Consider the following 14,280-nt stretch of genomic DNA (forward strand, 5'->3'; position numbering starts at 1 on the left):
CGGGGCGGCGGCTGCTCGGAACCGCCCCCGCCCCGCCCCGCCCGTCGCCCGGGGAGGAGGCTCGCGGAAGCCGGGGCGGCTCTGACCTACCCCAGCGGGGAGCGGGGCGGGGCGTGACGCCCGGCGGCCGGGAGCGGCACCCAGGCCCGGCCCGCCCCCGCCCGCGCCCGCGCCCCCGCGCCCCCGCGCCCCCGCCCGCAGCTGGAGAACCCGGGCGCGCTCCAGCAGCCCCGCGCCCGGCCCCGCCCGGGCTCGAGAACGCGCGTGCGCGCCCCTGGCGGCCGGCCCCGCCCCCCGGCGGTCGGGGACGCGCGTGCGCGTTCGAGGCCGCCGGCCGCCGGGAGCCGGGTCCGCGCCCCTCCCCCCTGGCCGCCGGAGACGGACGCCGAGTCCCAGGGAGCCGGCGGGGAGGGGGCGAGGGCCTGCCTCGGGGCGCACGGGCGAGCCGAGCCGCCCGGGAGTCGGGGCGGACGAGCGGGAAGCCCCAGGGCCCAGGCGGGACCGGGAGCCGGCCCCGCCGCCGGACGGCCCAGATTCTCTGGTGGTTGTTTATACTCTGAGCCCGAAATTCCTCCCCAGCGCCAGCGCCTCCTCGCTCCGCCCCACCTGCTCCGCGGCCTCCGCCGCCCGCCACTGGGGAGCCTGCGCCCTCAGAGCCCGGGAGCAGGAGCGGGCGCCGGAGCCGCGTTCGGCCGCCATGGGGAATGGGATGAACAAGGTAACTGTCTCGGCGGCGCCGTTCCCCCCGCTCGCGGGCCTCCCCTCCGGCGCGCGCTGGGCCTCGCTCCCACGCGCCTCCCCGGGCGGGCGGGGGCCGGGGCGGCGCGGCGCTGGGGGCTGAGTTGGGGCGCCCCCGCCCGCCGCTTCCGGCGGCAGCCCCGGCCCCCCGGCCCCCCGGCCCCCGCCCCCCGGGGGCGACCCGCCTGCGCGGCGGCGGCCGTCGCTCTGCAGACGCGCCGAGCTCGGGCTGCGGTTTCTTCCCCGCCCCCCTCGCGCCCGCCGGCTCCGGGGCGTCACGCGGTGTCATCAGTAGACGAGGGGACCGCGTCTCCTCGGCCGTCAGCGCCTCGCCCCAGGTTTCCCCCCGCGCGCAGGCTCGCCTCCCCCGTGGACGGAGCCTGACGGGCGAGCCCCGGTGTCCGCACGGCCGCGGCGGGCGGGTCAGCCGACGGGCCCGCGGCCTCTGCAGCCAGTGCGCGGCTGCGCCTCCGGGGAGCCCGCGCCCCGACCCCCGCCTCCCGGCCGTGCGCCCGTCGGGCGCCGGCCCTGCCCCGCACGGTCCCTGCTCCAGCTCGTGCAGCTGGAGCTGCCTGGGATGCGTGCCGTGCCAGCCGCACGTTGAAGGGTTGGCGATCTGGTACCGTTTGTGATCTGGCAAAACTTTCTTAAAGCGCACGACGAAGACAAGTCCACAGGCCCCCGAAGCGGCCCGGGTCAGAGACTAGCACCTGGGCTCCTGCCTCTGTCCAGGGAGCTGCGCTCGCCGCTTCCCCGCGTGCGCTCAGCTCACTCACGTTCGTGGGTGTCATAATGGGGCTTAATTTTTTTTACTTGTTTCAGCACCGGGGCCAGCATTGACTCGGTTCCTTTAGCCTGAGTGTCAGGGTGGGGCAGGGAGTGTTAGGCGACAGGTGGGGAAGGAAAAGCGCAGCAGAGGTAGCGCCGTGTACCTGCCTCACTCTTTCCACCTGCCCACATTGCTTCTCGTGTCCGGCAGATCCAGTTGATGAAAGAACTGTTGTGTGTTTTGAGCCTGCATATCCGAGGGATTTTGTTCGTTGTGTGGGGGGTGTTTTGTTGGAGGGAGTGGGTGGCAGGGCAGTGATCAAGCTTGGAAACAGACTACTTGCCATTGGATAAACACTTGCATTGTTATGTCCCCATTAGTACTGGAATCCATCAGCACCACGAGTCTTCTGCTGCTTCTTAAATTAACACAGGACAGTGGAGCCGCTTTCACAAGTTTGTGGGCCCTGCCTGCTTTCCCAGTGATTGTGATCATACCTCAGCTTTCCTTTGGTTCTGTTGACAGTTTTATCCACTTAAATTGTTGACTCTCCAGCTCTTTCAGCATTTAATTTATTACATTTATATTATAATTCAAAGCCCATATTTCAAAATACAAATGATTGCCCAAGGGTTCAAAATTAATTTCAGGCTTTTCAGCAAAAGCAACCATATTCATACTATAATTTTACCTTTCAAAGAAAGTAATGAATTTCTTGATGATGTTATCATCCTAACCATCCAAGGCAGAGAGGGAGAAACATGTACAGGCAGATTTAGAGACGTCCTTAATTCAACAAATATTTACTGTGACTTGCTATTGTAGTCAGGTGCTGTGCTAGTTGAGGGGGTGGGTGAAAGTATAAAGGTAATGACATAGACCAAGGTCCTTCACAGAACCTTCATTATAGACCAGTGATTGCCCAATAGAAATATGTGAGCCAAATATTTAATTTTTTTTAGTAGCCACATTAAAAAATTAAACAGGTCAAGTTAATTTTAGTAATATATTTTATTTAACTGAAATACATTCAGAATATTATCATTTCAGCATGTATTTAATATGTAAAGTTATTCATAGAATGGTTTACAATTTTTTGTACTAAGTCTTAAAGTCTGGTATATATTTTATACTTAAATCACATCTCATTTGGGATTAGCCACATTGTAGGTACTCAGCCACTGTGGCTAATGGCTACTGTATTACACAACATGGGTGTGTGTGTGTGTGTGTGTGTGTGTGTGTGGCGGAGGAGGGAGGTTAGGGAGGAATACAGGCTCCAGATAGGATGTGATGAGAGAAAGCTTGAAGTGTCGTTCAAGCCAGGCCAAGGATCCTGCTGGGGTAGAGATGTTTAAGCTTAGATCAGAATGAATTGCTCAAAGTTACAAGGTTAGCTAGTGGAAAGTAGGTTGCTAGAAGCCAGAAATTAAAAGCCTTAGCTAGAATTTGTTTATTTCTTACTGTGTGACTTGGAACTAGGCTTCGTATTTTCCCTATCTGTAAAAAACAAATGGTTGATTTCCAGGATCAGTGGAATTATTAAAAGGTGCTAACCAAAGAAATGCTTTTCTAAGGACATTGATAAGGAACGTACAATGCCCTTAGAACTGGAAACATCATTTATAGTGTGTGTGTCCTAAAGTTACTGGGACAAGATTTCTTTCCAGTCTCAATAAAGTTGGTCATCCTTGACCAAAGAAAACTTATGAACTAAACAGTGCAGATTCCATTGTGACTGTTCTGAGTGTAGCAGTTTTTCTTTCTTTTCCATGCCCTCAGGGAGGATCTTATGCATGTATGTGTTCCAGTCTCTGTGGGAGAGTGTCATGCCCATCTCAGTTCAGTATACACAGCATGTTACACAGAGTATAAGGAAGAGAGGCTTCTGTGTTCTGGCCAGTTGAAGATGCTGAGAAAATACAGAAAGAACACAGCAGTTGTGATCTATCATTTCTTGAGCTTCATATCATGTGCCTGCAGTTTGTAAAATCTAAGCCTCACTGCAGTCCTGGGAGGTCAGCCTGTCATATCCTTTTGATACAGATGGGAGATGGAGACTTGAAGAGATGAAGTGGTATGACTAAGGTCCTGCGTAGCACTAGGAAACAGCAGAACTGGGTTTGGAACCAGTTCCCACTGATTTTGAAGGTCACTAGAAGTCTTTCCTTTGAGCTAGGCCACCAGAATTCTGAAAAATAATTTGAGAAAGCTCCCAGAATTCCAAATGAATTGCAAAATAGGAAAGCCACCTCCTCTCTTTCTTCATGTTTGACATTGATAAAGCAGAGGAGAGAAAGGCAGGCAACTAAAACTATCATTTCATTGCCTTTTGTTCAATTCCCAAATAGATTCTCTGAACTGGCCAAAATTATAATCACTAATAATGAACTTATTGTGTGCCAGGCCGTGTCTTGAGATTTTACCACATAGAATTCCCCTGATCCTCACCACAATCCTGTAAAGTAGGTACTGTTATTTGTATTCCTATTTTACAGATGAAGTACACAGAGATTAAGTGACTGGCCCAAAGTTACCCACATGGTGAGTGGCAGAGCCTGGACTCTAAGCAGATGATTGGTTTCACAGGGGTAACACAAAGTGGCTCTCTGTGCTGCTAAAGGGATCAGTCCAATAAATGTCTGTGAGGATTAGGGTTAAACTAAACAGGCTATTGCATGCAAATGTCATGTTGCTGTGGAGCCTTTACAGACTCCTAATTGACTCAGAGTTCTCTCAAGTGTCTAAACCCCCAAATCTTTTGGGGAAGACCTATAAAGAAAATGACTTTCCTCATTGTCATCTTATTTGTCTGAAGTAGCACTACCATTCCCTCATGTGTTATGTCAGAGAAATAGGCCCCAGGTGCTTCTCCATGTTCATGTTTTTATCTTGATCAACCTGAACTAGTGACCTAAAAGTGGGCTGAAGTGTTACCATTCTAGGGTAGGATCTGAGGACCTTCTGGCTCTGGTGTCTTTTCCCCCACTGACTACAGGGTTGGCTCAATTCATCCAGCACCCAGCTGCCCAGTCTGCTGGCCCCTTCCTTCCTCCTCGCTTCCATGTACTCTGAAAGCATCCTTCCTGATGGAAAAAGGTGCTGTCCCAGTATTTCATGGGAAGCTTGCTTACGGTAGCGGGAGTCAAGCACTTCAATTAGTAAGTCACTTTTTGATGATAAGGCCACTATTGTAAAAGAAAAAGGGACTGGGTATCAGAAAGCCTGACTTGGAGCGTCTCCCACTCTGCTGCTTCATGCTGTGGTCTTGAACAAGTCTCTTAATGTTTCTGAGCTTCAGTTTCTTTATCTCCCTCGACTCATAGGGGTGGTGGGTAGCTCATCTAGTCTCCTTACCTGCTCTAAAGTGAGTTTAATGTTACTTCCCCCAGTTTCTGCTCAGATTCTTAAGAGAAGCAAATGAGAATTTATTAGAAGTTATTGTTGCAAACTGTAAATTGCAAATCTGCACTTGGATTTGGCGCATCAGTAGTTACAGTGTGATGGCATCTGCCTTGGGGTATGGCTGATACCTGCTGTAGGATGGCTCTTTTCTCCGTAGGAAGATAAGGGAATATCTTTGCAAAAGGAGTAGAGTTCAAGGGGAAAAGAGCAACCCCCCCCCCAAGGGGTAGACCCGGGTTTCTCAGCCCCTGCAGTGTTGAGAGTTTGTGCTGCATAATTTTTTGTCGTGGGGAACTGTTCTGTGCATTGTAGGAGGTTTAGCAGTATCCCAGGCTTCCACCCATTAGATGCCAGTAGCCCCCTCCCTCCATGTGACAACCAAAAATATGTCCAGGTATTACTGCTAGATGTCCCCTGGAGGGCAAAATCATCCCCCATTGAGAACCACTGGCTTAGGGTTTTTCACCCAGAATCTCCTGAGGCCTGTGTGATCTGGAACTGAATTATTCTAAGAAGGCAGAAGAGGGCCTAAGAGGTTGACAGCACTGTTTAGTATGGGAAGGAGCTATGGGAAGGTCAGACATCTCTGTGCTGTTAGATGCTGCCATTCCCACCTGACTTGGCTAACTTCATAATTCATTTGTTTGTCCATTTACCCACTCATCAAATTAAGTTGTTGCACACCTGCTATTGTCGAGAAACTATACTAGACCCTGTAGTGGGAAATAAATGTGAAGGACAAGAAGATCCTGCCACCCAGGTTGGTCCTAGGCAGGTTACAGGGCACTCCCTCTGTGGGAGGCGAATGTGGGGCTGATGGACAGGTGATGCCATGATAGTGGTCTTTCTGTCCTCTTTCCACCACCCCTTGGACATTTTCTCTTTTCAACATGGTAGTTTTATTTCATGTTGAAGGAACAAATGCTTAAGACATATAACTGCACACAACAGTATTCTCAGATTCTTCCTTTTATAAGTACAAACTGATTAAGTCCATAGCTGAGTGGCATTGAGAAAGTCTATGAGCCCAGCTGGGCGTGATTCAGCGGTTGAGCGTCGACCTAGGATCCAAGCGATCGGGGTTTGATTCCTGGTCAGGGCACATGCCCGGGTTGTGGGCTCGATCCCCAGTTGGGGGCGTGCAGGAGCCAGCCGATCAATGACTCTCTCATCATTGATGTTTCTCTCTCTCTCTTTCCCCCTCTCCTTTCCTCTCTCTAAAATCAATAAAGATATATTTTAAAAAAAAAGAAAGTCTATGACATTTAACCCCTCAGGAATCCCCCAGGGTTCTCCCCCTCACCACTGGCTTCAAAATTCAGAAAGTCCTTTCTGATCTAGGGAGAATTATAAGTCTTCTCACCCCCATTACCTTGTACTGCTGCTTAATCAGGAATCTTCTCCCTTACATCTGTTTGGGTGGTATTCTTAGATTCCATGGCATTGTGAAATCTAAGAGAAATGTTTAAAAAGTAAACTCAGAATATATCCTGCCTTAGAAACAGTATTCTTTTGTGCTTAAGATCTTTTATTGTGGCTAAGGGTCTCATTTTATGCATTTCTGTGTGACCTAAGTGTTAGTAAAGTGTGGATGTGAACAATACTGACTAAGATGAGCCATCAGCCATGGAACATGTGTAGCATGGTCTCAGTATTACTACAGAAGGAATCTACCTCCATCATCTACCTCCAGACAGTCTTTTAACAGAAAACAAGAATATTTTTTGACCAGCATTGCCAGAGAGCATCTTCCTTCATTGATTATCTCTTTGTGTGCCAGATTCGGTGGCAGGCTTTTGGGACACAGTAGGGCACAAGACAGATATGTCCCCTGCTTCAAGGTCAGTCAAAAAAGTAAGCAAATAAAATAATTTTAGGTACTGACAAATGCGACGCAGAAAATAAAGCAGGGTGATGTGATAGAGAGTGTTAGGGATTTCAGTGGTCAGGAAAGCCCTCCTTAGGAGCTGTCATCTCATGGGAGACCTAAGTGACAAGGAACCACCTGTGTGAGTGACGGGGGAAGAACACCCTTTGCAGAGGGAAGGGACCGTTGCTTCTAAGGCCCGAAGGTGATTAGGACCAGTTCTGAACTTGTTCCTCTAGCGTCATAAAGCATCCCAAGTTGCATTTACAGACTTTTTTCCCTGTCTGTCCCTACTTCCTACCAGGTGTGAACTCACTGGGCAGTGTGTTCCTCTTCCTGGGCTCCTCTGTGAGCAGCTCTCTGCTAGAAAATTGTTTCATTTCATTTTCTCCTTTTCTGTACTTAGAGATTGCTAGCAATAATAATATTGGGGAAGTAGGAGTAAAATTTTTTGAGTTTTAAGTTTGAATTACAAAGCTGATTGGTATAGAAATTTAAATATTCATGGGCTTTTTATTCTCTTTGAAAATAAAAATGTGATTTTTCTCCCTGCCTATGGTCAGTCCTCTAGCCTTCCTTGACCTTGTTTTGTAATTTTATGTGGCAGAAACTACAGAAACTGAGATTGAGCAATTTGCTTTTTATTTCTAGCCCTTGAAACTCTAGCTTACTCTTCTGGTCTGGAAAATGGAGTTAAAAGTTCACTGACACAGCTCTGTCCACTCCTTATATTACTTTAAAATATTTTAACTGCATGCAGAATGTGCATCTTAAATGACTTTTCGTAAGTTGGCTCCTTGATTTTAGTAAGTTCAGACCCCTGCCTTTGCCAGCTCTCTGCCCGGGCATCCCTCAGGGTGCTGCTTTCCCCCAGCCCGGCCCAGCCCAGCCTGGCTCACTGACTGCACAGGGAAGCCCGCCAGGGCGGAAAAGGGCAAGTTTGATGCCCGTGGCCTCATTCACTGTTGTCTTCATATCTCTCCTTCCCCTGCTCCCCTCCTCTCACCCCACATTGTTTATTTGTTCATTGAAAAAACATTTACTTGAGTACCTACAATCAAGGAAAACCATTTGAGTTTAGAGAAGACATATTCACACATATGCAGGCAGCAAGTAAATTAGACTGTCGTGGGCCATAGCCAGCCTGCACGTTTTACTTATCTGACACAGCATGTAAGGTGGGTTTTCTTTCTTTTTTTCTTTTTTTAAATATATCTTTATTGATTTCATAGAGAGGAAAGGAGAGGGAGAGAGAGAGATAGAAACATCAATGATGGGAGTCATTGATCGAGCCTGCAACCCAGGCATGTGCCCTGACCAGGAATCGAACCCCGATCGCCTGGATCCCAGGTCGACGCTCAACTGCTGGGCCACGCCTGGCTGGGCTAAGGTGGTTTTTCTTAATGTAGTTGACAGTATTTGAAAATTGGGCAGTTTCCCATAAAACCTGGATGCTGGGGTGGGGGGCCTGCCAGTGTCTCTGTGTCCTTGAGGAAGATTGGGGAAGGTGCTAGGCATAGGGCAGAGGCTGTAGACATAGCAACCTCAGTCCTTGGTCTCATCTGCTGAGGTGTCGAGTTTAGGCGACATCTTGATAACTACTTCGAGCCCTAAGATTTTAATCTGAAATATCACATGATCAACTTTGCACCTTGGAGGCCTTGTTGAGGAATCTTTGAAACTGTCAATTCCAAAGGTAGGGAGATATCCAGGAAGTTGTGGCAGTAAATCAGAGGGGAGGGCGGAAGAAGCTGAGCACAGGAACTGCACTCAAGTTCCACAAGAAGCAAATAAATTGGGGCGAAGAAGGCTATTGAGGAGTTGAAGGAAGTGCTCAATGAGGCATAAGTGGACTCCAAAGGAGGGAGGAGTCCCCTGTCAGTGACCTCCAGCTGGTCCTTGGAGTGCCCATGGGGCTGCTGCTTTCAGAGTGGGTAGGACTTTGCTAGTCTCAGACTTGCCTGGTGGTCTGTGATGCTTATTTGCATTTGTGTATTTTTTCTGGATTGAAAGGCCTTCATCAGGGTCTGTGGTCTCAAAAACAGAACCCAAATGTGGCTGTTTTGGGTAGAGTACGTCAGGGCCCTGCAATGGTTTGTACCAGTGCCAGCAGTTTTTAGCAAGACAAAGACACCTGATGAAATGCACGCTCTGAGAGCCTCACTGCATGGTGCTTTCAGATATCTTGGTAGGAGTGCACAAGGAATGGGGACGGTGGAGCAGAGAGGGTTGCAGGTGGCGGAGCTGACATGAAGGTGTCGCCTGGGCCATGGGGGTCTGCAGGGAAGTTTCATCAAGGCTCGTGTGCTGTGTGCACTGAGAAATCTATCACGTTGGTAACTTCCAAAGCTGTGTCCCTAATTGGACTTCAGAGTTTCTAATTTGGCAAGACAAATTAGTTTCTAGTTTCATATTTTGTAAAGTGGGGGGTGCTTGTGAAAAATACAATCCCCAGTTCTCAGATCTACTGAATCATTTTATATGGGAGCTGGGGCTGGGAGATTGTCCAAAAATTTGAATTTTTAACAGACTCTGGTGATTCTGATGGATAGTTTGGTTTGAAAACCACTGTCTTAGGGGAAGTAGACTTTTAGGAGAAAATGTATGTTCTTAATTAACTTGCCCACTTAGACAGTCCATTTATTCATTTAGCAATTCTTTATTCAGTGATACTCATGGCACAAGCCCTGGGTCAGAGCTGGGTATTTAGCTGTGAGTGACAGACTGTTTGCTGCCCAGAGAGTTTTCCTGCCCAGCAGTGGGCACAGACCTTCACCTCGTGGTGCCCCCGTTACAGCATCACTATAAGGGTAGCACAGGCACTGAAGCAGGACAGACCTCTGGGCAGGAGTCAGAGCTGCCTAACAGCGGCAACAGTTTGCACAAAGGCCTCAGACAGTAGAGGGCGGGTTTGGGAAGCTGTGAGAGAAGCCTGGAATGTGCAGGTGCGTAGGGAGGTGCAGGGCATGTACAGGGTGTAGTGAGAAAAGGAGGAGTTGTGGGGGATCTTGGTCTTTAACCTTTAAAAGACGGCATTTAAAAGACAGCATCATACAAACTCCATATATTTTCCAGGATCAACTGTACAAATAATGGTTTCTTTCCTTTTGCCTGTAAAAAAGAATGTATATGCCTAGATTTCTGAGTATTTAAAGTTCCATGAGTCAGTGGGCACCAGCATGCCATCATCTGTAGGTTACTTGGGCAGGCCAGTGCCCGGAGATAGGATGCCCGCTTGTGCGTGCTGTCCATCTAGGGAGGTGCTGGGAGTGGATGTGGCAGGAGACAAGCCTGAGCTGTGCTCCAGCTATTCTGGTGAGGGCCCAGCCTCTATGTGCAAAGCACTGTCAGTTTCAGGTCTGAAACACTCACCTCTGGTCTGTGTCTCCCCTAGATCCTGCCTGGCCTGTATATTGGCAACTTCAAAGGTGAGTTCTCTCTTTCTTTTCTTTTTGTATTATTGTGGTAAAATATGTATAATATGAAATATGCCATTTTAACCATTTGTAAGTGTACAGTTCAGGGCATTAACTACATTCGCATTGCTGTGTAAGCATCACCACCATCCATCCACAGAACCTTTTCATTTCCCCAACTGGAAGTTAGTACTTCCAACACCCATTTACTACATGACAGTGCCCATTAAACACTGCCACTCCAGCCCCTGGAAACCACCATTCTACTCTCCATGTCTATGACTGACTCCTTTAGGAGCCTCATATAAGCAGAATCATGCAGTGTTTGTCCTTTTGTGTCTGGCTGGTTTCACTCAGCACAGTGCCCTCAAGGTGCATCCATGCAGTAGCATGTGTCTGAATTTCCTTCCTTTGTAAGGCTGAGTCGTATTCCATTGTATGTGTATATGATACATTTTATTTATCCACTTATCTGTTGATGGGCATTTGGGTTGCTTCCACCCAAAGGTAAGTTTACTTTTTAAAAGGTCAGTGTTAGCCTTCTCACACACGATTGAGCCAAGCTGTAAACTCGGTTTATTCAAAGTCTGGGCTGGACGTGACCACCACTTGTGCCAGGCCCTTGCTGGACTGGACCCTGGTTCTTATGCTCGACCCCTTGGCCAGTGCTGACTGAGTGGTACGGAGCTTGCAGGTTCCAGTTCGATCTCTGACCTTCATTTTAATCCTGCACACGTGGGAACGTGATCTAAAGAAGATGGCTGAAAGATACATGTAGCAGCCATGCAATTTATTTATAATCTTTTATCACTTTTTTTGTAGTTATTATTAATAAATTTTTAGAACCTTTTTTTTAATCACCTGGGAAAAATAAGAGACAGTTTTATCTTTAGCAGATTCTTCTCATCTTGTGTTGACTTTTCTTTTTACGCATTTCTCTGAGGCTTATTCAGTATGTATTTATTGATTTGCTGTCAGCTGTTGACTTTTTATTTTTAGCTTATCTGTCTCAAAATGCTCTGTGGTCATAGAGGTGAGTAGAAACCGAAGGAGCCACGTACATGGTGGCAAACAGGCTTTTGACTTCCAAGGAGGGCAGGCTGCCCATGCTGTGGACGCTCTGAGTTTAATGAAAAGGCTGGCTCCTGAGCGTGGAGACAGTGTACTCAATAGGAGGGAAAGCATGGAGGAAACCTGCAGAAACAAGCAGCCTTGTAGGGCTGTGAGAGCCAACCTTCCTCATAGGCATCTGAAACTCCGCCCTCGAGCTGGCGAGAACACACTGCTGTCAATTTCTGGTTGTTGCCTAAATTTGTGAGTTCAGAATCAAGTTGATTGTAGAAACAAGCTGTGTGATTTCTCTTCATAATGTTTGCTTCCCTTTCCCCAGAAGGCTCCAGCGCTGCTAGTCCCCTCAAAGAGAATTAAGCACAGGTAGCTGACAGCTGGCTGCTTGCTAATTGCTACTAAAAGCGTTAAAAATAGTGCTGGGGTTCCTAAGTCAGTGAGCTTTGTAGTTCTGAAAAAGCCCCGAGTGCAGTGCGGTAGGTGCCCCGTGCAGCTGGAACACATTCAGGAGCAATATCTTTAGCAATTTATTTAGTGAGGTAATATTAACCATTTTCATGGGGAGAAGGAAATGTCTGCATGTTTGAAACAGAGTTTAGGATAAATTCTTAGAAGTAGAATTACTAGGTGAAGTTTTACAACTTTAAACTTAAAAGTTGTAATAAATACCAACCAAATGAAATACTTCTGCCAACAATTTGTGAGAGTTCTATCCTTATACATAGGTTACTTTCTTATAGAGTGGCATTATGCACAGCTTAAGGAAATACTTAACTCTTCTTGTACTAAAATCTGTACCTATTTTCTAAATGTTCAGTGACAGGAATCCTTCACAACCCCAGGATGCTTGCTTCGTAGGCTTCGCCCGTTAGAGTCCTGCAGCAACCCATACCTGTCTTTGCTCAGGTGGTGATGTTTTGTCTTTGCCTCTAGTTATTCTTACATTAGTATGTCGTTGTGTTTTATTCACATATTAATTCACCAAGCATTTCTTTTTTTTTTTTTTTTTTAATATATCTGTATTGATTTCAGAGAGAGGAAAGGAGAGGGAGAGAGAGAGACAGAAACATCAATGGTGAGAGAGTCATTGATCGAGCCCACAACCTGGGCATGTGCCCTGACCGGGAATCGAACCCCGATCATCTGGATCCTAGGTCGATGCTCAACCGCTGAGCCACGCCTGGCCAGGCCACCAAGCATTTCTTAAACAATCATCAAATGTCAGACTTATCTACATAAGAAGCTGGGAGAGGGTGTTGTGTCCATATAGTTGCCTGTGAATTAATTCCTCTGTTCCACAAACTTGTTGCAAGTGCCCAGTGTGCAGGGCACTGTGCTGAGTCTGACATGGACACGGGTCCTGGGCCTCATTGGTTCAATCACAGGGAGCAGGTCCTGCAGAGTGGAGAGAAGCTATGGGGGGCCTTGTCTTGAAATTCATCCACCGCACAGCCCACAAACCAGATGTTTGCCCTCTACACTTTAAGCAGCCTATGCGTGAGGGGATGAGCACCTCCACCCTGGGGCCAGTGAGGCCTGTGCCAGACGGTGCAGCCAGAGCACCCGCTTCATGCCTGGAATGCGGCAGTTCAGCCAGGATCCGACCCTGCTCACCCTCCCCATCTGTGAAACTGGACCTGCACCTCCTGTGGGCTCATAAAGCACCCACTGGGTGCCAGGGGTGCAGTAGGTGCAGATAAGCGTTAGACAGCAGGTATACAACCCGAGGTGAGAGGACCATGGCTTCTCCTGGACAGTGAGTCCAATTGCCATCTGTGCTTTGGCTAAATGATGTCTCATTTAGTCATTTCTTCTCTTTTTAAATTACAAATAATGCATGCCTACTGTAACACAACCACCAGTATAGAAATGTATACAGAAAAATTAATGGAATTCTTTTACTCTCTGAGAGACCTTTATTTTTCACTGCACTGCGCCTCAGGCCTAGATCTCCTCTATCCCGTCATCAGAAATCCTCTACACTTTAACTTTGCAGTGAATCACAGACAGTCTTCCCACACCTGGGGATTTTTCCACCTAGAGAAAACCCACAGACAAACCTGACTTCTGGATTCCTATCTTTGAGGAGAGCCTCTCATTTGAGAAGCCTGTAAGTGACAGCTGGGTCTGCCCAGACACAAGGAGCAAAGGCAGGGAGTGGAAACTCAAAGGTCAACTACTCCCTAGGCCAAGAGGGTGGGGTTAGCTGCTGCTTCACAGCTTGGCAAGTTCAAAAGTGGCTGTGAGCAGACACAGGAAGCCGTCTAGAAATCTAGAAAAGTAGGAAACGGCTCAGGCTGTGTGTGCAGGTGATGTATGCGGGGACACATTCGAGGTCCCAGAGCTTTTGTTCAGTGAGAATGGCTATGGTTCCTGGTTGTCAGATGAGGCTGAGATGGTGAGCTTCTGAACATTACCTGCTGTCAGTGTTATCTGTGGTGGGCGCTACCAGCGTAGCCTGGGAGAGCTGGGTGTGGAGTGTGGAGCTGCAGGGTGCAGTGAGAGCTGAGAATCAGATGTCTTGGAAGTAAGCATGCATGTGGAAACATTCAGCTGTGATGGAGACTGAGACCCATACCACAGCCTTGGAACTGAATCTGGTCGTGATGATGATGATGATGATGATGATGGCAACAATACCACTTACCACATGCCAGCCAGGCACTGCTCTCAGCTTTGTGTATCATTTAGTAATTCCAGCAACCCTTTGAGGTGGTACTCTCGCCATTTTCCCATGTCATAGGTGAGAAAAGTGAAGCACAGAAACTTTTGCCCAAGCTCAAGACAAATAAATGTCAGAGCCAGGATTTGATAGAGAAGGGAAGAGGTGGGAACTGTCCCATTCTGGCCCCCACCACCAGTTGAAGATGTATCCACTTAAAGATTGGACCCAATAACAGCTAGTTTATAACTAGAAGTGATTACAAGGCATAGTAATTTGTAACTCAAAGTCATTTTGATGTCAGGGGTGAGGGGAGGGTGTTGGAGATTGGAGAGTAAAAGGGGACAGGCGACAA

General features: G+C 48.2%; 1 protein-coding gene across 3 annotated transcripts in view; it reads left to right on the plus strand.

Moving 5' to 3' along the window:
- The first annotated feature begins 432 nt into the window (after positions 1–432).
- Positions 433–14,280, plus strand: part of DUSP22 (dual specificity phosphatase 22) — a 54,881-nt gene continuing 41,033 nt past the window's right edge. Inside the window, exons 1-2 of one of the 3 annotated variants that reach the window (XM_087820688.1) lie at positions 433–718; positions 10,174–10,207. In XM_087820688.1, the coding sequence (XP_087676814.1) occupies positions 698–718; positions 10,174–10,207 (55 nt within the window). In that variant the 5' untranslated portion in view covers positions 433–697. The remainder of the gene's footprint in view (positions 719–10,173; positions 10,208–14,280) is intronic. The other 2 variants (XM_087820689.1, XM_087820690.1) reach the window with 2 other exon arrangements.

This window comes from Miniopterus natalensis, chromosome 9, assembly GCF_054644295.1.
Source record: "Miniopterus natalensis isolate mMinNat1 chromosome 9, mMinNat1.hap1, whole genome shotgun sequence".
Classification (NCBI taxonomy): domain Eukaryota; kingdom Metazoa; phylum Chordata; class Mammalia; order Chiroptera; family Miniopteridae; genus Miniopterus; species Miniopterus natalensis.